Source organism: Apodemus sylvaticus, chromosome 4 (genome assembly GCF_947179515.1).
Source record: "Apodemus sylvaticus chromosome 4, mApoSyl1.1, whole genome shotgun sequence".
NCBI lineage: Eukaryota > Metazoa > Chordata > Mammalia > Rodentia > Muridae > Apodemus > Apodemus sylvaticus.
Window position 1 is genome coordinate 82,897,099 of NC_067475.1, and position 24,890 is coordinate 82,921,988.

Consider the following 24,890-nt stretch of genomic DNA (forward strand, 5'->3'; position numbering starts at 1 on the left):
CGGTTGCTAGAGCTCTGAAAGTCAGAGAAAGTGCATATCACCTACGATGCCAAGGTTGATCCGGACCATGTCCATGCTCCTGGGTACCAATGCCCGTCCCAGAGAGAGGAGTCACGACAGATAGACGCCCAGCCTGTGTAGGTGAAGCACTCAACTGCCGATTATTCTCAGAACCTTGCTTGAGCTGCCCTGGATCTCTGCAGTCCCTGCCATTACTACAGAGAAAAACCTTTCTGGTTAGGACTACAGATATTCCAGGTGAAATGCCACTCTGTTTAGCTTTCGAGCTTGAGAATCTTAGGCGAAAGAGGGCACAGCCAACCTGTAGGAGCTGCAAGACAGGGAGAAGCCTGTGAAATACTGCCTTTTTTTTTTTTTTTACTTGAAGCCATGACCCTGAGTTAGCTGTGACTGCCTACCTAAGACTGAGCTTTGATCAACAGTCAATCATGGATTGGAGAAGAATTATTGGCTGCTAAGGGATCCTTGGAGTTGTTTACATACTTAGGAACCCACTAGTTCCAAACCCTTGGTGACACAGACAATCCCAGTTAAATTCAATGTGTCTCAAAACAAAACAAAACAAAACATGGCATACGTGTGGAGAAGAGACTTGTAGGGAGAGTGAGGGGATGAGAAGGAGATTAGAGAGACTGGGGCTACAGAAATCAGAACACACTTCATACATACATGAAACTGTCAAGGAACAAGTTCAATAAATTCTTTTTAAAAATGACTCCCAAATGGACTTTAAAAACATGTTTATTGAAACAACTTTCTGAAGAAGTTCAGTTAAGCAATGCTATCAGCCTCCTTTGCTTAAAAAAAAATACACCAAAGCATGGGTCTTTAAAAAAAAATGTTTTTTGAGTCACAGTCTTACGTATCTGTGAATGGACTTAAACGTGTAGGAATGATCTTCCTGCAACCATGCCCAGTTTATACAGTGCTAGGGATCAAACCCAGAGTTTTGGGCATGCTAGGCAAAGACCCCAGAGATAAATTCCATAGCCATCTTTATTTTAAAATCTGATTTGCTCTGATTAGCTATCCAGCTAACGCAAATTGATGAGGGTTTTTGCTCTTACTAATAATGTAAAAAAATAAATATTTCTGTTTTAAGAATTCATGGAATTGTCATATACACATGCTGTGCTCTGATTATATAATAATAACTAGGATCAATAGACTTGACTAGGCTGATGTCATGAGTCTTGCCAGAACAAAGAAGCTCTGTAGAAAGTTCCTGTGCAGCTAAAAAGTCAACACAGAGCTCCGATGTAAACTCAACAGCATGCTGGTAAATTTGTTTCTTCAGGAGTCTGAGGTTATTTGAAGTATTGAATGAGAATCGTGTTATCATCTCATGAAACACGCCTTTATCAAAAGTAACAGTCCAACACCTCATACACTTCTGAGAAATTCTAAAGTCTGATATTGGGCAGGGTTGGATTAAGGTCAAAGGAGTGGGTAGTCATCAAGGATCTTAGATATGCCAAGAAAGAAGGAACTAGATTTTCAGAGAAACACATTTAAAGTAGCCGTCACAGGCAGAATAGGAGAGGATGATTCAGAGGCTGCACCCGCCTGCGGCTGACTGCCTGAGAGTCAGGGCAGGTTATACATTGATTGTGAGTATCCACAGGGCAATGACTCGGAGTCATGTCAGAGTGAGAACGCTGAGACAGGACAATGAATCTGTTGAGGATACACTGTCGAACGCCGCTGCTCAGACCCAGGACAGAAGGAAAGCTGGATTCAGGTCATTCACTGTGTAGAGAGACCACCCTGGCCTGCGGCTCTGCCTATAAAATTATCTGCATATCTCAGAAGGCAAGAGCTCATTAAAGGGGCCCCACGGGGGCAGGAGAAGGCTCTCTGTGGAACATGAGGGCAGCCTTTCAAACACAGAACCCCAGTTCAGCAGCAAAAAGTTTGGTTAACCTCATCTCCCCTCAGTTTATATGTGGTTAGCAAAATAAAATTTTCATTCTTTGTTTCTTTCCTGGAACAAAATACCAAGCATCCCAGGAGAACTAGAGACTCAATTTACAAGATGGCCTCTTTTAAAGGTCAGAATTAGAAAATGAAGGATTAAATGGACTGGCATTATTGAGGAGGAGAGGTTAGTGGAGTTTCTGCATTTTTTTACTCCATTGTTTTTAGAACTTGGATGTCAACTAATTTCATGTAGAATGTCATTTCTGATGGCCTGATAGCCACCTCCTGGAGTGCTGAGGATTGGAGACTCGGCCCAGCCTGCAGGAAAGGCCGTATGCAGAGTCCAGCGAGACCACACAGCACAGTGAGCCAGAGCTACCACAGATACAGATCTTTCTTGCTCAGCCTTGAAGATCTCCAACATACAGAAGGGCAACAGATGACCCCAACCTACGTGCATTCCAAGCCCACACTGCGCAGGCCAGGCCTGTGGCTTGAAACGAGATGAGCAGTTTTAAGTAGAGGTGATTTTAGCGTAGAAGGAAAAAGTCGCTTCTCTCTTTAAAGATGGCTGTTTCTTCTGAGAAGTTTTCAAAGGTGATTGAGATGCGGCTGAATGCAAGGATCTCCCATGAGGACTGTGGACTTTCTTGTATTTTCTTAGCAGGTAAGGAACAAACTTGACAACTCCCTGGGGTTGTCGCGTTTTCTATAGCACAGCTGTCCTTGAGGAAAGTTCCAGACGACTAGAGTTGACCTGAGAGGGCATGAAGAGTGAGAGGATATTATCCAAACCTGTTAGGCAGAAAGGTGACCCTGAAGAAGACCAGCTTCCTGATTCAAAGCCTGGGAGTGAAGCAGACCAGTGCTGTGATCTTAAGGTGACAAGAAGGAGCGAGGAGGAGGCAGTGGGGAGGGCCGCCCACTGATCCGAAGCCAGCACCACTCGGGGCTCCTTCACCATGAGTGGGCTGGCGGGCAACCAGACCTTTCAAGACTTCAGTCCCTCGTTCTTCCAAGTCCAGAGGATGCCATCGACTGAAGAGGGGACGGTGGAAAAAACACCAAAAGGTTCTTGTGTCTACACTGATCTGAATTTAATTAAGCTTGTCCCCTTCACCCTCTTCTGGCGGGCTGGCAGGTACCCTCCGGAAGTACGCTCTTGGAACACATCAACGCCACTTGGACTTAGGATTCATTGTCACTGAAAAAGAAAGAAATACAGAACAGACCAATAGCACAACGCTGATCGAGGGAGGGCAGATCCCTCAGTTGCAGAGGTGACTCAAGATCCTAAACAATCAGAAAGCCAGCACAGTTTAGCATGCAATTTCCCACACAGGGGGCAGTTTGAATTTTATATTCGATTCTTGAGGAGGAAATCCATGGATGCCAAGAGACAATCTCTAGCTCTCCAAAATCTCTCCCCGGTGACAGAGAGAGAACCAGATGGAGTTGGAGATTCCCGCCTTTAATTAAATCTAATCCCATTCCCTATGAAGAGATGCCAGAAATCACTTTTTAAAACGTGTTGTTTCCTTCAAGAGTTTGTGGTCCTGACTTATTTTCAATGGTGTATCCTGTTCACTCCCACAGAGGGGCTAGGGAGTATTCTCTGCACCATCTAGAATCCCATCACAGACATCTGAGAGTAAGAATGATTATAAATTAGAGATCCGGTATTTGAACATTGCCATACTGCTGGCTAAGTTGTGCCTTTTTGTTTATTTCAAGTTTGGCTATCTTTGTCCAGTATCTGACTTCTTGGATTTTCCCCAGTTTGTCAGGGGGCAAACTCCTGGTGCCTGTCTTGGAGAGCAGCCGGAGCTCCTGAATCCTTCCTCCTGATTCTCCTCTAGGCTTACAGTCCTCTCTCCTTACACTAGCACAGCTCTATTGCCAGCTGACTCAGTCTCCACGGAAGCTCATGAATATCCACAGTGCGCGGATGTGCTCTCTCCTTGGCTCTTGGGTGTATGCAGTCTACGGCAATCTCCTGGTTCACTTGACAGATACTCAGTAGAGCATTGTGCCTTAGGGAAGGTACACATACCTGTAGTCCCAGCAACTACAGCCTGGGAAACGGTGTCGCAGAAAAACACAACAAGCCACAAGAGATGATAGATCAGTCAATAGATAGATGTGTTCTTGACAGGGGAAAGAGGTAACTCTATGTGTGTGTGGTGGTGTAAGCTCCACCAAAACCTTAACTATAGCTAAGACTTTGGGACTTTTCTCTCCCAAATGTTTTTCTGTTCTAAAGATATATTATCCTCTGTTCAGAAACAGGATCTTTGTTCTGTCATCTCTTAGTTCACTGCTGGTCACATAGGGTGGGGCATGACTCAGTGGTAGAGCTCTTCCTAGAACACGCAAGGTCATGGGTTCAATTCCCAGCACTACAAAACACAGATAGAACCCCCTCCCTTTTAGTAGCTATATAGTAATCTGTTAACTCATTAGATACCTAAAAACCAAGGTCTAGGAATATAAGTGAGTAATAGGGTGCTTTCTTGGTATAGACTGAAACTCTAAATTCAATTGCAGTCCTGTAGAAAGAAAGAGAGAGAGAGAGAGAAAGAGAGAGAGAGAGAGAGAGAGAGAGAGAGAAAGAGAGAGAGAGAGAGAGAAGGAGGGAGGGAGGGAGGGAAGGAAGGAAGGAAAGAAAAAGAGAGAAGGAAAGAAAGGGGAGAGAGGGGCTCCCCACAAAACAACAATAAAACTTAATACTTTTCATAATTAACTCTTCAGGCTACTCCTAATTTTTAACTTTTGTGAACAGCTCCCTTTGCATAAGTCTCTACAAGAGGAATTCTGGACCAAGGACATGCAGTTTTAAGCTTTCAGACTCATTGGTAGATGGTCCTTCTAGGTAAGAAGCTAGTATTTAATTTATCTAAGCTTTCATTTGTTGTTTTATTGCTAAGAATAATATACTTCCCCCCTAAACATTAACTGGTAATTTCAATTTCTTCTTTTGCTAAGTTGGCTATTGATAAACTTTGTTCATATGTAAAATGGGTCAATTAATCTTATTGCTTTAGGTTGTACGAATAATTTTGATTCATTATCTATAGTACAGAACACTTCTCTGGTTTTCTTTTTTCTTTTTTTCTTTCTTTCTTTTTTTTGAGACAGGGCTCACTCCGTGGCTGCTGTGTAGCAGTTTCTTCTGATTAAGTCTTTCCATCTTGGAGAAAAGGCAGTTAAGGTCCAAGATGTTAACAGAGAAGGGAGCAGCAGAATGCTCTACGGGGAGGTGAAACCTTCCATCCTCTAAGGAAGCTTATTAAGAAGGAAAGCTAACAAAGGCTTCAGGGTCACCAGGCCCCTCCCTCCTCAGGCAAGGAGCAGTAGAAAGGCATTAAAAGGCACTCAGAGGAGCCACACTGCCTGGAAGAGACACTCTCCAACCTGAGCTGTCTGCAGGCTATGTGGTGAGCTCCAGGTTCCCAGCTTTGTGAGCTGTCCCCATGCTGGGCTGGGCTTTGGTGATGCTTTTCAGTCATTTCCGCTCCTACAGGTAACCCGAATAAAACTCTTTGGTTCACCAGACTGGACTTTCGGGGTACCCTCACTTTTACCTGACACCAGTTCTGTGTCTGGAAGAGGTAGATACTGTGCACGCATCCCAAGGATAGTGTCACACAGCAGTAGCCCAGGTGGCTCTAGAACTCACTGTGTAGACCAGGCTGCCCTTGAACCTGTGTGATCCTCCTGCATTAGTCTCTCACGTGTTAGGGTATTAGTGTGTACCCCATGCCAGGCTTTTATCTTGTTTTGCTTCTTTTTTCAAACAGGGTCTTCTTCTGGAGCCCAGATTATCCTTGCCCTCATGGTGATCCTCCTGCTTCAGACTCGGGGGTGCTGACGATGGGTGCGAGCTCTCACACTAGCCTCTCCATTAACAGTTCTTACCTGGTTCCAGTGGTGCAATGCAGATCTCTAATGTGTTTCCTATGAGCCGCCTTGACCCCCGCCCCCCCCCCCCAGCTCACAAATGCGCTCTCTGTTTAGGTCATCCTGGCTGTCTGTACAGAAACTTTTCCAAGTGCAATGAGCAGCGGGACTTGGAAGAGATGGGGGTGAATTTGAAATGATAATTTCACAGCCTAGTCTTTGGCTTAGCCACACGCACACCACAGCTTCCATTCCTGTCAATCTTGTACCTTTACCAGGATTAGCTCACTGGTCAAGTATGTGCTTAGCATGTGAGAGTCTCAGAGTTCAATTGCCAGCACTAACTAATTCATTAATTAGAAAGTAGGTTTGGGTGTACGTGTGTGTGTGTGTGTGTGTGTGTGTGTGTGTATGCATGTGTGTGTATGAGTGTGTGTATGTGTGTGTGTGTTTATGTATGTGTATGTATGTTGGTGTTTAGAATGTGTAACCTAGAAGAGTGTGTCAGGTGTCCTGCTCTTTCCTCTCACTCTCTGTTGTGCTCTCCTGAGACAGTGTCTCTCCTTGAGCTCAGCACGAAGCTGTCACTAGCAGCACCTAACAGTTCTCTGGCTCCCGGGACAGTGCCGGGGTTAAAGTCAAGAGTGGGGTCACACCTAGCTTTTTTGTGGTATGTGCTGGGATCTGAACTCAGGCTCTAATGCTCAAAGGCAAGCACTCTCACCTGCTGTCCCTTCTCCTCAGTTCCAGGAAATAAATACTTGGACCTTTCAAACAATTGTGCCAGGCATCTTGCTGTTGCGAGCATTAGCACTGGGCAACTGCCATTTTCTAGTGGCTTTTATGATAGGTACAATGTTGGGATACACAAACAAGCGCACATGATCTGGCTGAGGCTTGAACTGGAGCCGTTACTTCTTTGTTTTATGACAAGGGGCAAGGTAACCTTTCCTACATTTAATGTCCTCATCTGATGTCATCTGCAAAGCACACCTAATAATTATATAGCTTATAGGGTTGTTGTAAAAGAATAAATGAGGGGTTGGAGCGAGAGAGGCTCTGGCCTCAGACCACACATTCAAAGGAAAAAAGAGAAAATGCAGGCAAGACATCACGTTACAAGTCTGGCACCCACACACATGCATGTGGATTGGTGATTCGTACTAGGCAGACCGAACTCTGACAGCTGTTTGTGAATTATCTGCAACATTGTCTCAAAGATGTAAAGGCTTTAAGGAACCATCTGCAGAAGCACACCTCACATTTCTAGGGAGAAGCCTTTTGTTTAGCAGCGTTGTTTACTTAAGTCCCCCAAAAGCAAATGCTAGGGATCTCTGGAACACCATTGCCATGTGACTCGGTCCCAGCACATCACAAACTGCTTCTGCTTTGATGGGCTATCGAGTCATTCTCATTCCAGAAAGCAGCTGCCTCCCTGGTGTTCTGTGTGGTGTGGCATCTATCCTCCACAAGACCTGTGCAAGAGTCAGCAGCCTCCTCCCCCGAGTCCCAGCAGAGGAAGCCAGGGCGCTCTCCATCACAGGCTCATTGCTTTATTTAGTTAGCTGCCTCTAGCTATTCATCATCTCTGGAAAATGATCAACTAAGCCACGCATTTTTAACTCTAGCAAATCCTGGAGTTCCCTGTTAAAAATACCTTGGCGAACTGCCACGGAGCCGCAGCAAGCACACTGGCGACTCCGCTTTCAACCTTCCCCGCTTGCCTCCATGTGCGCACGTGCAGTTTCAGCAACTTGTTTCTGACAGTGACATTAAAGAGTAATTTGTCTAGGAGTGTTATATAAACACGTGAAGAACATGGAACACCTTTCCACAAGCATATACAGGAACAGGAGGACAAACTAAAACAAAACAACGCACGGCTGTATTTTCTTCCAGGAAGCACCAGACTGGCAGGCTGCCAGCACAGAATGGGGGCAGATTCAGCTCAAACCCCTCACTTCGTAGCTGTGACTGTTTGTCCAGGCTGGACAGTGACCCTGTCCTCCTGACCCATCTATCTTGCAACAATCATGAGTTATGGCCATAGCTCATGTGGCCATCTCTGAACATGGCGAGATGCCACCACTCAACCCGTCTCGGGTCACGACGCTCTGACTCAGATTCAGAGTGTGGAGTTTGATTTGGCACAAAATCACGTAACAATTAGATCAAGCTCCCTTTCTCATCAATACAAAGTCCCTTCTTCCCGACAGAGGCCTGGCCTGGGTGGAATTAGAGAAATGAGGCTCAGAATCGGCCCAAGACACAGAGATCATGCCTGCTGTGGAGACACACTCTGGGACACACACACACACACACACACAGCTGTCTTTAACAATGTCTTTCTGGGTATCAGTCTGGAGGACACAAACTATTACTTTGTATCTCTTGTGGTACTGCAAAACTAGCCCACTTTTTTTGGAGGGGTAGGGACTAGATAGGAAACACTGGGGTGGTCACTGACATTCTAATGCCTTGACCTTTCTCTGCAAGGTCACACAGTGTAAACTCTCCACCTGTGCATGGTGATGAGCAGCAGCGAACCGGCACGTGGTTATGTCTCTAGCTCCCTGTCTGTGCTCATGTGGTCCACAGTGCAGACAGAAGCTCTGAGTGTCTGACTAGACGTGAGTCAGGAGGAAAGAAGGAGTTGGCTAGCCTGGGCCAGGTGGACTCTGTCTGGACTGTACCAGTATGAAGTGACATTTGGGAGGTGCTGTGTGGGTGGGGTCCGACAATGGACTCCATTGTCTGGGGACTTTGAGTGGATTGTAGAGCCCACGGAAAGGACCTGTCCCTGCCATCGTTCAGCTCCGGGCTACCTCCCTGTGCTCTGAATACCACTGTAGGAGCCCATTGTGCACCACAAGTCACAGAACAGGGGAGCATGGGGAGAGGCCACTAAGGTGGAAAATAAGAATATGGAATTTTTTTCCTCCAAACTCCTTTCTTGTTCCTTCCTGTCATTGTTTTGTAAACCTGACAACCTTACTGCACAGGGCTTGTAGTAGTTTGTACAGACCTGGTCCTTGCTAACATCCTATTTTGGGGCTTAGCATGTACATTTCAAGAAAAATGTCCACTCTGAGGTAAATTTTGTTCTATTAATATACCCTAAATATATATTATATGTTACATGTTACATGTCACACATTACATATCACACTATATTATATATTACATATTATATTATATTGATATATTAATATGTTATATTAATAATATAATTTAGTAATCATCATTATTATATAATTGTTATGCTAATTAATTTATAATTGGTTATAAATACTAAAATTGTGATAATTATGTAACTAATTAATATTATATATTATATAAATTAAATTGTCAATCTATGTCAATACTGCTATTGTCCCAATACTCAAAAAGCTAAACCTGGGCTACATAGTATGATCCAGAGTCAAAGAAAGAGGCAGAGGTGAGAGAAATGGGGGAGGGAGGGAGGAGGAAAGGAGAGAGGAAGGGAAGGGAAGAGGGAGGGAGGAGCGGAGGGGAGAAACAGGAGTGGGCAGAAAAGGATAGAAAAGTGAGAACCGGGAAAGTGAGAACTGGGCTGGGATGGATTCCAGGGAAAGCTCAGAAGGGATGGCCGCCGGAGCTGCCGGTCCCCGGAAGTCCTCCCTATCAGGGGGGTGGACAAGGGCAGCACCCATTAAGTTCACTCCTTAGTCACTGTCCCCTGCTTTCTGAAGCATTACGTGCACATATGGGAGGCGTGTCTCAGGAGTTGATGCCACAGAGGAAGGTTGCTTGATGATGACCTATCAGGTGACTGGAACAAAAATATCACTCGTGGGGAGGTACTGATGACAGGCTGGGCTTAGTACATGAGAGGTAGAGAACACTGAGTGTCCCCTGTGAATTCATTCTGCTTTCAATATCAGATGACTGTGGAAGTCACTAGAGAGATGCGGTCAAGAGGTGAGTCGAGTCTGGGTGGCCTAGAACCCCAGCACAGCTTCCAGACAGAGAGTGGGGTGAAGCGCTGGCTTATCCTGTCAAAGCTGGATGGTTCCAGGCCCACAGAGGAATTCAGATACTCACGTGCAAAATAACCAGTTACATAGAACTCCAAACAGATAGGGGCCTTTTTGTCTTACAGAGCTTATTTCAAGAACCAACCTCTCTATAGTTAAGAAAACGATTTTTAATAAAAGTTAGTCACCGTACAATTCTGTCAGGGTTGTTTTCCTCAGCAATGTCAGTAATTTCAGAGTGGGAATCAAGAATATAAAAGTACTGACATTTCTCATTACATGATGTAATTGCTAAGAGTGGACTTAAGGGTCAGAGCTGAGGCTGCCCTGGGTAGGGCCATGTTAGTTCATGACAGAGAGAGATGCAGTGTGGTGAACTATCAGCTAACCTGTCAGGATTCTAGGAGAACAAATTTAGAGACAAAGACTCCGAGGAAAACCTGACCATTACTTTCAGGGCTGTGGCCTCAGGGCCTCTGGTGCCATGGGACTGCATCTGGACGCATCTGTGACAAGCAAGCAGATGACATGTTTCCACGGGTATCCGCCATGCTCTCAGGCTGCAATCTGTGCACCCTAACACAAGAGTCCCATTGCTGTCACAGCTCAGCTTCTTTTGTTACCCCAGCAGATGACTTGGTGACCCCCAAACTATAGTCATGCTCTGAAGAGCAAGTCTGCCCTTCAATTCCTTCCAACTCTTTCCACATATTGAGCAAACAGTTCTTTAATCAGAAATCCCCCAAATTCACTAATTTCTCTCCTCACAAAGATGTAAATAATATCGTCAAGTGCTAATAAATTATACCTGGTCCCAAGGCACTAAAATTTTCTATCAGGCAGAGCCACCTAGTGGCAGCCTGGGATACGTTTTCAATTTTCATTTAATTTCTCTCTGATACTAATCTAGCCCAAGTGGGTTAGGGTTCTTTGTTTCTTGCTTTATAAAATGTTCTCTTAGTCACGAGTATTGAAAACCATGCTGTCTGGAGCTGTCCCCTCCTCTGTCTCCTTATCAAACATCTATCTATCCAAGGCAAATAACTTCCCGATTCAATTTGCTATAATCAGCAAATCTTCAGACTAAAACAAAAGCCAGCTCAACAGCGTCTCTTTGAAACCTTGAGAGCTACTAGGATGTTTTGTATTTTCCAAAACATGCTTCCTGACCACACATTCCTCCCTGTAAATTGACATATTAAATTGCCAGGCACAAAGAAGACAAAGAAAATGCTGCGCTGTGCTGGGGCTGGGGCTCTCTTCCACCCTTCACCATCCCTGACAGAAATCACAAGTACCTCGGGCTGAGGGTTGGCTCCTTCTCTTCCTTCACAGTAGGTAAACATTCATAGTCGGCTAGGAAGAAGAAAAGGAAATTCACTGTTAGTCACCAGACTTGCTTTTTCCACCCATAAAACTGACACAGTGGGGAATGGACTGTGCCTCTGCGTGGCTACCTGTGAGGAAATGGCCCCACTGGGGAGTTCTACAGGTTCAAAGATTAATGCCGCTGAGGCTCCTGAAACCGCAAGAGCACAGGTCCCCGCAGCTGCAGAGCCGCAGTGTTCCGTGCCCTGTCGAAAGGGCACAATTCATCATTCCTGGCTCAGTCGGTCCCCTGGAAGCTCAGTGTTCTGAAAACCGGAGTACGTGTCTTGGAAGTGAGACTCGGGACTGAAGTGGTGTACCTCAGGTCCCACAGGGCTGCAGGACAGGGTCACAGCAGAAGCATCAGGAGGGAGGGGCAGGACCACCTCTTCCCAGGAAACTTCTTTCTCCTCTACCACACCATCTCTCTCTCTCTCTCTCTCTCTCTCTCTCTCTCTCTCTCTCTCTCTCTCTGTGTGTGTGTGTGTGTGTGTCTCTGTGTCTGTCTCTCTCTCTGTCTCTCTGTCTCTCTGTCTCTCTCTCTCTCTCTCTCTCTCTCTCTCTCTCTCTCTCTCTCTCTGTGTGTGTGTGTGTGTGTGTGTGTATGTTTGTGTATTAGGCCTGGGTAGTCATATGCACACCCATGTATACCCATGTGGTGTTAGTTCTACATCTTATTTTTTGAGACAGGGTTGCTCACTGAGTATTTAACACCCTCTTCTGGACACCATGAATGTATGTGAATGCTAGTAGTTGCACACAACTGTGAACATGCACATAAATACGTAAGTAGCTAATTAAATAAGTCTGTCCTAAAAAATACAAACAATTGGAGAGATCATCCAGTGGTTGAGACTGTTGCCTAATACACAAGGACTGAGTACTTGAGTTCAAATCTCCAGCACCGGTGTCAAAACCTCAATGTGCCTCTGCATGCCCATAAGTCCACTCATGGTGTGTGTGTGTGTGTGTGCACGTGCATGCACGGGCACACATGCATGTGCACGCAAACAGGGAATACATAGTCAGAAACATCTTGCTGTCCAAGTTTAGTGAGGAATTCTCAAAGGAATATGAATAGAGTGTGTTAGAGGGCAGCGCCAGATGTTTTTCTCTGCATGGAAACATACACACACAATACATGCATATACCACAAACACACACAGTACATGTATACACCACAACTATAACACATACAAATACAAATAGTATGATATATAGTGAGTTTTATCAATTTCATATGAGCATCAGAAAAATTTTATTAATTTTTGATTTAATTTAAACATTTATTGATTTTTAATGAACACACAGCTTAAAGACCAGCTATCACTTGAAGATTACTGTGTGGGAATATTCTATTTTTGTGTATAGCAGTCCTGTCTGATAGAACCATCTACAGACATGGAGATGTTCTAGTCAGCCTGACAAATACCATACTCAGTGGTTAGCAAACGTTTACCATTCGGCTACTAAAACCATGATTTATTTTTATGTGATTAAATAGGTACACAGCTCTAATAACACCTTATGTATTAGACAGCAGTTCATATAAAATACACTTGGTGAAGTTGTGCAACCACATACAGATTGGAATTCTCTAAATTTAAGAAAATATAAGGAAGGTTATGTCAGATTTCTCCCCCAGACAATTTTGTATCAGATTTTTTCCCCAGGCTAGAAAGAGCCTGGGGATGTAGCTCACCTGCCTACATACCCGCACGCACCCGCACGTACCCGCACGCACCCACACGTACCCGCACGCACCCGCACGTACCCGCACGCACCCGCACGTACCCGCACGCACCCGCACGTACCCGCACGCACCCACGCTATCAGAAACAATAGCAGTTGCACAGTTTCTTCTTGTTTTTTTCTTTCTTTCTTTGTTTGTTTTTTCAAGACAGGGTTTCTCTATATAGTTCCTGGCTGTCCTGGAACTCACTCTATAGACCAGGCTGGTCTCAAACTCAGAAATCCGCCTGCCTCTGCCTCCCAAGTGCTGGGACTAAAGGCATGCGCCACCACTGCCAGGCCACAGTTTCTTCTTGAAAAGCTCCACTGCAACAACTAGTACACAGATAAAAACAAGTGGTGACAGACACAGCGACTATGATTGGACTGGATCTTTAAGGGTTATGCAGATCGAGCGCCAGATGAAGCATGAGTTTAGATTTTCAGAGTTGCTGATGAGGCAGCCGTCTAGACCTGCGTTACCAGAGAGGCAAACAAACACGTCGGGCTGCCACGTACCGTTTCTGTTCATGCTGTTCATCCATTTATCAAGCTCTTCCATCTCTATTTCCATAACAGAGGGCGTGTCCTCTTCAAAAATAGGGCTAGACAGAGAACAGAAATGCGTGTTTTAAAAAAAGAAAAGGCTCGATAGGCTGATTTTCATTTAGGGAAGCATCTAGAATATTGACTGGTTAGAATAATAACAACCTGACTTGGTGTATGACACCCCAAGCTAGCCCTGGGTTTGCCCTAACCAAGAGAGCATCAAACTCTAACAGGAAGAAAGGCAAAACCCACAACAAAGCCTCCTCTGTGACTAGGGCCACAGTGGATGGCACAGAGGCCAGAGAGTGGACTAAAAGAGAAGCTGCTTTCTGGAGGCCAACGGCGTGGTCGCCTGGGTGCTCCGTGCTCCTCGCTTTTAGCTTCCTGGCCTTGCTTGGTCTCAAGTCTCTTTTCTTGGAGTTTTGATCAGTGACCCAGATAAAGAGACCAGACACCCCCGGGGAAGGTTTGGAAACTAAGATGCATGTCCCTTGTGACAATGTGGGGGCTGTCAGAGTCTAGGGGAATGAGATGCAAAAGAAACCAGCCGGGTTGTCACAGCAGAAGCTGGGGAAGGGCTAATGCTCTCTCATCTCCTCCCCTCGATGTTCTTGTCCACACAACTGGGAACTGAAGACAGGAGGAGAGGACTCACACTTTGAGGGTTTCACCTCCGAGTTCATCTGAAAGAGAACAGATACAGGAGTCATATCAGCCCAGGTCTTCCCTGGGATCTACTACAACATTCACTGGGTACCCTTTGCAATGGCAGGGGCACAGTGACAGGCATGGGGGCCCACAGCACTTAAGCAAAGACAGGGGGACAGTTTGTAGAAGTCCATTCTCTCTTTCTATCACATGGGTCCCAGAGATCAAACTCGGGACCACACTGAGGCCTCTTGAGGAGCCATGAATCACATTTCCCAAGGAAGAATCATTAACCCCCAAGTCCCGCAATATAGGCTGTCATGCTGAAACCAGCTCTGAAGCCTCATGGAATCATGAACTCTGCTTTCCTCCAAGATGCGTGCTCCCCAGAGAGTGCTCACCTTCCCTGTTATTATATCCACATGAAGAGGAAAAGCATAGTCAGGAAAGAAAGAAAATGTTACAAACAAGGGCTTGGTTATTGATCCCCTTCAATAAAATAGTGTTCGAGCATCATTTCTTTATGACACACCATCCTTAACACTACGCCATGTGGGTGACACTGTCAAGGGATACCTCTGAAAGTCCCCTTTACCGAGCTCTTTGAATGGCTGGATCCTTCCACGTCTCAGTCTGTCATTCCTACCTCTATTTCAGGAAGGTTCGTCGGTCCCATTGGTCCCTGGCTCTGCGTTTCACTTGCTTCTGTCACAGTACTGGTCAGGTAGATGACCATCTGTTTCATTCTATTTCATCTGTCTCTCCCGCCAGAGTACAGCTCCCAAAGGAGCACCATAGCATCTGTCCTGTTTACCGTGCGTGCATGCCCCAGCCTCCATCCTGCTAGAGCAGTACCTGCCAAGTGCACCTGGGAAGTATGCACCAGACAGATGAGTGGGCTTTAATCTCAGTTGTCTAGCAATGGAGTTAAATTCATGTCTGATCTTTTGGACCTATCATTACTATAATAGTGGGACTTCTAACCAGCTTGCCTTTGACGGTTGCTGATTGGGGTGAGAGTCAGGTACCATTTGACAAAACAGCTCTAATGTGGATAAGACTCCAGACGAACAGGTGGCAAGAATCACAGCCTGCTGCCTGGCCCAAGCAAGCTCTGTTTGGTTTGGCTGGGAGACCAACATCCCCCGGAGAAGGCAATCAGCAGTGGCAAGTGGGTGCACTGTGAATGAGACAGATGCTTCGGAAGGCAAACTCTTTGTAGAGGTCCCCAGGAAGTCTGATGCCTCAACCCCTGACAACTGGAGGCCACCTTATGTCTAGCCTGAAGAAGAAGGAAACACAGCCAACTGGCACCTGGAACTGAGTTCAGGTGGCACAAGCTGCTATGCCCTGCCGGTTGGGCAAGCTTTGGTGACATGGCAAACCCAGAAGAGCTGGTGCAGATGCAGGTTTCATACCGTCACTGCTGGCCTGGAAGGCACCGTGAGTTCTGTCTTCTGCCTTTGAATAAAACTGGAGCCCTCCTGTAGATGCCTGACTCTCCAGAAACTTACATGGGGAGTCATCTTCATCTTACACATTTTGTGCCTGCAGTTTTCTAGCCATTGTTTAAGATGGAGGGGGGCACTTACATAGTACAGGCTGGCTTCAAACTTGCTACATAGCTGGGGATGACCTCAAGCTCCAGATCCTCTTGCGCAGGCATTATAAGCGTGCCTCACCACCCCGGGTCTCTGCAGTGCTCAGAGACTGAGTCGAAGGCTTGCAGCATGCGCCGCAAGCTCACTTACATCTCTGGCCCTACACATACAGTTTTAATCCAAAATGTACTGGCTGTTTCTTTAAGGGATTTTAAACAAAGCCCCACACAACTGGAACTGTCTACAGGTGATCCATAAAGACCTGCCCCCAGCCCTCACACACACAGACACACACACACACACACACACACACACACACACCTGCTTCTAACCTCTCCTGCTTACTAACTTCCCCCACCAGTTTCTCAGAGAGCACATGACTCTGCAGTCCTGCTGCGAGCACAGATTTTCGCTCTAATCTGGGCTCCCCACAGGCTCCGAGGTGGGCAGAAGCCGACCTGCATGCAGATGACGGAAAAGTTTAAAAATCCATTACCAAAGTGCTCCAGATGCACTGAATGAGAGGCTCCATAATCAGTATTAAAAGAGCAAAAAGCCTTCTGTGGCCTCATCTTCTCTGCTCCAGGGCCATTACCCCTGCCCCAGCCACCATGGCAACAGAAACACATCTGGGAGAGTGTACAAGAGGAGAGCATTAAGCCAGGGGCAGGGGCGGGGGTGGGGGGACCAATTACTTGTCCTCAGCAATCAGGTCCTGCCTGCTCCACTCTACCTGGCCTACATCTCTTTATTAATAGCCACTGACTGCCCACACTCCACTGGGTTCCATTTTGTCCCTTTCCAGCCTGCCCTCTCATTCTCTCCCCCTTCTTGTCTTCCACCTTTAGTTCCTGCCTTTCAAACACTTTCCGAACAAGACCCTCTCTATGCTGTAGACAGTGGGCTTGTTGGCCCAGGCAGAGGGAAGGAGCCACAGAAGGCTCTGGTTGCCTGGTTTCTAGGCTGGGCGGGGGCCTCACTGAGCAGAGCCGGCATCGGTTAGCCACAGTCTGTACTAAATGATGACTTCCTGCCTGTGCTTTTGCAGCAGTTCTTTGAGAGATTACCCAACACATCAAGGCAATGGGAGAGAGGCTGTGCCCTGCCCTAGCTTACTCTAGGTCTTCTAAAACAGTGGAGGCTTTTTGGTTTGCTTCAGACAGTGTCTTTCCCTCAGAGATTACATTCTGCAAGTAGAATTTGCCTTCATTTTGAGATGGAGGGTGAGAGTGGACCTGGTCAGACTAGGGAATGACACCACCTGTCCAGAACTACCCACAAGGCACACACTGATAAATGACTTGTTGAGAATAGAAAGAATGCCACTGTTCATACTTAGCGAAGTAAGCTGAGGCTAGAGGTGCACATGGACGTACTAAACCATATCAGAAAGACCTGGGAGGTTGTCTGCTACACCAGGCTGAAGAAACCACAGAACTCTCTCACCTAAAGTATAAAGACTGGACAGCTGACAGTGTGATAGCAACAGCCTTACCTAACTGTCATCTTACCCAGTCAGCAGTGTGTGTGTGTGTGTGTGTGTGTGTGTGTGTGTGTGTGTGTGTGTGTGTAGGGACTGATAGGCAGAAAACTCTAGGCCATCCCCACTACAGATACAGCCTACTAGAGTTGCTGTCTGCCTGTCCATCTCTCCATCCTAGACCTTACTTTTTACCGTTACAGCCTCCACTACACCCTGCTTGGGTAGCTCATCTCTGATCCTGCAGCCTAACTCTATGGCGGGGTCTGTAGTAGAACTCCATCCTGCATTTGTTATTGTGTCCTGCAGAAACTCTTTGTAGACCTATCAGGTTCCTTGTTCTGGCTTCTCAGTCCTTCCTCTTTGGAACACCCTGAACTCTTCTGTGGCCTCTCAGAACTCTTTATAGACATTCTGTAACATGGATGGATGATGGGTAGACAGACAGACGGACGGACGGATGGGTGGGTGGATGGATGGGTGGGTGGATGGATGGATGGACGAATGGATGGATGGATAGATGGATGGGTGGATGGATGGATGGATAGACAGATGGATGGATGGATAGATGGATGGGTGGATGGATGGGTGGATGGATGGATGGATGGATGGATGGATGGATGGGTGGGTGGATGGATGGGTGGATGGATGGATGGATGGATGGATGGATGGATGGATAGATGGATGGATGGGTGGATGGATGGGTGGATTGATGGTTGGATGGATGGATGGTTGGATGGATGGATGGATGGATGGATGGATGGGTGGGTGGATGGATGGACAGATGGATGGATGAATGGGTAGATATACACATACATACATGATAGATGCATTCATTTACTGTGTGATACATAATATGCAATTGAAATTTAATATTACAATAAGGATTAGAATATGAAAACTGTCTGCTTTGATTAGCTACCAAGAAAAGCAGGAGGATGGGGCTGCTCCTCACATGCAAATGACTTTGGAACTGAAAGACTTGAACACCAGAGTTCAAAGAACTTGAAAGCCTAAGAGCCTGGCACAAGACTAGAGGCCTCATGCCTGGACTCCCCTTCACATTTAGGTCTGACAGGGACCTCCCCTGAGGTTAAAGAAAGGGAAGAGCGCAAAGAGCCAGGTGCAGTGGTGCATGTCTGTAGCCCAGAGCCACTTTAGAGGCGGATGTGGGAGGGTTGCTTGAGGGGAAGTATTCAAGTCCAGCCTAGGCAAGGAGAGGAGAGGGGGTCTGGGCAGCCCGGTTGGGTCTTGCTTTAGCTGTAGATTACGGAGGAGCTCCCACGCAACCACTGTTGCTAGGTTACTCTGAAATACTGAGCAGTGGAGAATGGGTTCCCTCTTCCTCCTCTGTCTAATTATTTTACCAGTTCCTCCTGTGAAAGAAGAGCACTTCCTCCCCAGCCCTGCTTACCTCAGCTGCTGGCGGGGTCTAGAGTCACTCCAGCTCCTACCCGGAACTAAATGGCTGCCCCAGTGTGGGACAGGCAGCAAGGAAAGCGAGGTGCCCTGTTAGTAGGCCTGGAGGACACAGAGGAGTTGCCTGACTATGCATCTTACTTGAGAAGCTCCTGCCCTTATGTGAAGTTCGAAATGACTTTTAAAAGCTTCAATTTAAAAACTGAAGTCTGGGCTGGTGGGATGACTCAGCCGGCAAAGGGGCTTGCTGCCAACGCTGACCGCCAGGGTTTCAGCCCTAAAAACCGCATGGTGAAAGGAGAAAAACTATTTCTACAGGCACATGTCTGATTTCCACATGCGTACCAATGCATGTGCCTGTTTGCTTGAATGTACATGTACACACACACACACACACACAAACGACAAATATAATTACAAACAAGCAAGCAAGCAAACAAACAAACAAACAAAAAACCTGGACCTAGTCAGAGTTTACCAGCACAAGTCAAAATATGCCATGTTTGCTTGGAACCCAGAGAGACCCTGAATTCTAGTATTTTCTCATTTTGTTCTATAGTTTTGGAGTGCACTGGTGACTGAGAGTTTCCTATCTTGGTTTCAGTCAGTCACCTTTAATCAGTTAGCAATTTTCATATAAATGGGAAACCTTGGTGGGAACAAGAAGAATGTTTCTCTCCACCCTTTTCAAACTGAAGGGTGGGATGGGAGAAGTAATATCCACTATAGAAATATGAGTAAAGATCCCCTTTCAAGTAAGTGTGATGAACTCTCTGACCCTTTATCATTAACCCCAATTGGACACCTGCCTGATCTTCTCCTCCTACAAAGTGAAATGTCACATTGTTCTAGTGGTCAAGATTCTCTGGGTAGCAGTGGTATATTATAATTTCAATGTAGACTGAAAACTTACACACACACACACACACACAATATGCCATGATTAACTTCTTGCAAACATCAGTGAGCTGTAACCACTTATCACTTACTATTTTACCTCCAACATTGAGCAAATACTGTGTGACTACTCACGTGTCTGCAAGGCACTTTGAGATCCTTGGCTAGAAGGCTCTGCATAAAAGAAGAAAGCAATCTGTTTCTGGTGGCTCATTAAGGTGTACAGTGGTTGTCTGGAATCGGCAACACACAAGTTACCTACCTTGTTTAGCTCTCTTGCTTTTAGAGTAGGTCGCAATGAGAACCACGAATAGAAGGATGAGCAGCGCAGCCAGTGGGATCGCCACCATTAGTATGAATTCCACCTCACTGGAGGTGCCATCGGTGTGGGTAGAATTCACATCTGCAGCTAATGCTTCTGTGGTCACTGTAGCCAAAGCACTTGTCGTCTCTTCCTCCGAGTTTTCTTCTTCGGCGATGCTCTGTCCTGAGTAGTCTGACTCCTCTTCATTTCCTAAACTCGAACAAAAGCAAGACTGCCATGGAGACTAAGCTGATGTGTCATGGTTCGGGGAGTTTTAAATGGGTCCGAGACACATCCAGTGGTGAACTTGGTGCACTGTGCTTGGTGTTCCCATTCAGCACGACGTGAAGAATAGGTTGATTTCACCCAAATGAAGCTCAGGCCACAAGTGTGTTGAACACAGAGTCAAAGCAGAGGCAAGCCTCCCACAAACCCCCGCAGCCCAGCCTCAGCCAGACACTCTGGACACACTAAGCACAAGCTTCGTCACACCACGGGCTACCCAAAGCCATTGGCAATCAGGAAATGTTCATAAAGTTTCTGAGTAAACTTAAATTTACTGGCACAATGTGAAATGCATGCCATTAAAAATACATTTAGATATAAATTAATAGGCCTGGAGGTAAAGCTTAGTGTAAGGGTACATGCATGCCTTGCAAACTTAAGGCCTGGATGGCAGATAGAGATGATTGATAGATACATACATACATACATTCATACAGATGATAGATAGATGATAGAGAGATAGATAGATGGATAGATAGGTAGGTAGATAGGTAGAGATGGTAGATAGAGATGATTGATAGATACATATATACATTCATACAGATGATAGATAGACAGACAGACAGATAGGCAGACAGATAATAAATAGATACTGGGATTGCTTGGGTTTCAGAGGTACGTGCCTGACATTCTGCATAGCACACAGCACTCAAGACCCCTTGAGTGTCTGACAAGTCCTGGATTCTAACTAAAAACATGATAAATATCTCATTTGTGAAATAAGATTCTCAAGATGATTCCCTTGAAGAAAAAGAAAACTTCAAGGCCTTGATAGATGGCTCAGCGGTTAAGAGCACTGACTGCTCTTCCAGAGGTTCTGAGTTCAATTCCCATCAACCACATGGTGGCTCACAGCCATCTGTAATGGGGATTCAATGCCCCCTCTGCTGTGTGTGAAGACAGTGGCAGTATACCCACATACATGAAGTAAATAAATAAATAAATAAATAAATAAATAAATTTTGAAGGAAAGAAAGAAAAAAACCTCACAGTTTATAATTATTGAGGGAAATGCATTGGTAGAACATCACAGTTAACATCAATTGTCGGCTTGACAGTATTTATTATCAAGCAGGAGGCAAGTCTCTGTACATGCCTGTGAGTTTCTAGACTAGGTTAACTGCAGTGGGAACACCCGCTCACTGTGGATGTCACCATTCCATGATCCATGGTCCCAGACTGAGTAAGGAGAAGGCACCTGTGAGCTCACCATCACATTCGGTCCCTCCCTTACCAACAGTGTAAAACTCGCCAGCTGCCTCCTGTCCTGACACCACGCCCTCCCAGCCATGATGGACTGAGCCCTTGACCTGTGACCCAGAATAAACTGTTCTTTCCTTAAGTCACTTTTGTCAAAGCAACAAGAAAAATGATTACACCGGAACTTTCCCTGTTTCAAAGCAGAAGCAAGATTACCCTGTCTGAACCTTGAGCGCCATTAAATGCCCTTCACAGAATGGGAAAGAATTGTACCTTGGCGCAGCAGTGATGGTGTGGTTGGGGGGAGGTAAGGGGGGGGGTTGTCCTGTCATAGTGTGGGGCTGTCTGATTCTCACCCAGGTCTGACAGAAGAAAATATTACATGCTGAAGAGGCATCGGTCGGTGAAAAAAAATGTTTTAAGAGAAAGATATGATGCCTAAAGAGAGATCAGTGGCTTCACGCTGTGCTCTGGCTAGGCCACACCTCCATAGGATGGCCAAGCTGGACGGTGCAGAGCCGTTTAATCTTTGTAACTGCACAACAGTGAATTCTTCTGATTCATGTTACAACAATAAAAAATATCTGTTCACTTATAAACTACTTGTGGACCCCCACTCCAGTTCCTACATTGATCCCTAATCTCCAATGGGATGGTATTAGGAGATGGGGGCCCCCAGGATGAGGTTAGTTCTCTTGTATGAAAAGAAGAAAACCAGAGGTGTTCATATTATCCCCCTCCGCCTCCCTCTTGCTGCTGGACACCAAACTCAGCAGTATGCACACGCAAAGTATGTGCTCCACCGCTGAGCGAGGTCTGCAGACCTGCTTTCCTTTCCTCGGCCCACCCACTGCTGCTGTGGGTGCAGGCTAATCACCGGCTTTAGGCTAATCTTTCCTGTTTATTTACTTAGAGGCCTTGCTCAGCACCCGCTTGCCTCAGTCTCGTTGCCTCAGCTTCCGGAGCATTGGGATTGCAGGTCTGTGTCACTGCACTCTGCTTCTTGAGACTCTCTTAAGAGCCAAGCCCTGTTTGTACTCTGCCCTCTACCCGCCCCATCTCATTCTGTGCCCTCTACGCTTGCAGATAGATACGGTAACAGAGTTCACACAACTTGCTCAATCACGGAGCTCGTGGAGAAAAGACTGGGATCCCCAGGGGCTCATGGTGGAACCTGAGACTTTAACTTGGTAATGTGTTTCCTTCCAATCAGGGGGAACTCAGGGAGAGTCACGGGAGTTTGGCCATCAGGCAGAGAGCAAGAGTGGACTCTGGTTCTTGTTCCTTGGCCTGGAACAGGTTGTGGCTTGCTGGCACAAGGGTGGATAAGGACATGGTTCTGAGGAAGGCCAGCATTGCCGGCTTCCGGCTGAGGCTCTCCCCACCCAGAAGTACGGCAGGCATGCAGCTCTGCCCAGAACCATAGTAGCCTCTCTCCAAAGGGAGCGGATGAACAAGTTCCCTCTGGTACAACATTCACTGCCCTTGTCCCAGCTTGACCTGTGGCCCCAGGGAAGAGAATGGGGACTATACAGGCCAGGAAGAATAGTGAGAGGCTCGGGCACTGGGGCTGTGGAAGGAAGGAAGAGAAGTGTCCCAGGCAGACCTGGGTGGTGTACTCTGCTTTTCACGACCAGGCAGGTGGCCTCTGGTGGCACTGTGGGGTTTAAATGGGCTGCAGGCTCTATGTACAGCATGCCCTAACAGGCTCAAAATCTGTTCTCCATCAGAAGCTCCAGTGTCTGTATAGGTAAACGAGAGCTAGAGTTCTTTCTGCCTCTGCCTCTTTCCTTCTTTTAAAATTAATTTTGTGGTCGGAAGATGGGACCCAGGGTCACCTGCATGCTAAGCAAGTGCTCTACCACAAAGCTAAACCCCAGAGCTTGTTAGCTCTCTCTCTCTCTCTCTCTCTCTCTCTCTCTCTCTCTCTCTCTCTCTCCTTTCTGACCTTCATTTTCAGAGACTCCTATGATAACCTCCCATATCACTCCCCATGTCCTAACAGAGCCTAACCTCATGAAAACCCCCCAAATAAACAACAGTAAATGGGCCGAAGAAGTGACAGACTAGGCTAACTTCACCCCCCCCCCCACACACACACACACAGCACATGACACCTCGTGTCCACACTTTGCAGAGGACTGGATTCGATTATCTTTCCTGGGGGAATAGTTCAGTCACTTGGGCTAAATTCTATGGATTCATAAAGGATTTGTCTGGTTGTTTTTTGTCTTTTTGAAAGTGATTGGAGGTAGGAGTGGTAGTGTATGCCTTTAATCCCACCCACCACCAAGACAAGCCTGGCTCTAAAACTGGGGGATCTCTGAGTTCGAGGCCAGCCTGGTCTACAGACTGAGTTTCAGGACAGCCAGGGCCACACAGAGAAACCCTGTCTCAAAAAATAATCTTTAAAGAGCAGGCACTAGGAAGTGAACATAGGTCCCCTGCAGGGGCAGCATGTGCTTTTAGCCCCTGAGCCGGCTCTCTAGCACCAGTCGCTTTTTGTTTTTCCCCCTCTAAGAAGTTTCTCTCAGGATATTCCATGAGTGAACAGAGAGACACGTTTTTCTCCATTACTTACAAGCTTGGTTCTTATTGACCCAAACTTAGTTGTTCCTTTTGCATTTCCAACCTCACCGCAATAACAGCGCTGTTGACTGTCAAAAGGGTGAGGTCTGTGCACCTCAAAGAGGGGACATGGGACACAGTGTTGGGCTTACGATATACAGGGGCTGCATCGCAGGGCCCTTGATGCTCTGATCTCAACTGCCTAAGTCATAAGGACTTGGGGGAGTCCAGGGAGTCCCCCTAAAGGAGAAAAGCTGAAAGCAGCACTGGGGATGAGCCCGCAAGCGTTTCTGGTTAAAGGAATCCTTGTCATGCAAAGGGGAGGGGCATGAGCATGAGCGGAGGGAACTGTGGGTAAGGACCACCAGCAGGCGCTTTTAATCCCAGCACTCGGAAGGCAGAGGCAAGCAGATCTCTATAAATTCCAGGCCAAAATGGCCTACAAAGTGAATACCAGGACGACCAGGACAACACAGAGAAATCCTGACTCAAAAAAAAAATTAAAATTAAATTAAAAAATTAAAAAAGGAGAGAGAGAAAAAAAAACCAGAAGCAAGAAAACCAAGGTGGAACTCAGACTCAGCACAAGAACCAGAGGTGATAAAATGATGGTGGGTGGAGCTAGCAGAAGGCAGGCCAGGGACTTTCCCCCAAAGCTTCTTTAACCCCCACAGCCACAGAGTTAAAGCAGCTTTTAACCCAATGGAAGTCGGGGAGCCCCTAAACCGCTGCTTGCCCTCAGGAGACCCCGTGGGCGCCAGTCTTTTCAAAGAAACACTTGCCTGTGCTTGTGACTAACAGTGCCATTTCACACAGCGCTAGAGTCTAGCACCGTGGTGGAGACACAGACGTTCAGAAAGTGAGTCTAGCTGTGAGCGCTACAAACCTAGGTTACGCTCCAAAGGGGTTTTCAGGTTTTCTTCTTTTTGCCTCAGACACCCTGCATAGGCACTCCTTCCCTGACTCCATGTTCATAACCAAGGAACCTGGGAAGAGTCCTC

The 24,890-nt window shown here is 46.5% G+C and overlaps 1 protein-coding gene across 1 annotated transcript in view; it reads right to left on the minus strand.

Moving 5' to 3' along the window:
* Positions 1 to 599: 599 nt before the first annotated feature.
* Positions 600 to 24,890, minus strand: part of Tmem154 (transmembrane protein 154) — a 37,001-nt gene continuing 12,710 nt past the window's right edge. Inside the window, exons 2-7 of the mRNA XM_052180272.1 lie at positions 19,795 to 20,046; positions 19,668 to 19,706; positions 14,143 to 14,170; positions 13,458 to 13,543; positions 11,138 to 11,195; positions 600 to 3,145 (exon numbers count right to left, since the gene is read on the minus strand). Of these exons, the coding sequence (XP_052036232.1) occupies positions 3,130 to 3,145; positions 11,138 to 11,195; positions 13,458 to 13,543; positions 14,143 to 14,170; positions 19,668 to 19,706; positions 19,795 to 20,046 (479 nt within the window). The 3' untranslated portion in view covers positions 600 to 3,129. The remainder of the gene's footprint in view (positions 3,146 to 11,137; positions 11,196 to 13,457; positions 13,544 to 14,142; positions 14,171 to 19,667; positions 19,707 to 19,794; positions 20,047 to 24,890) is intronic.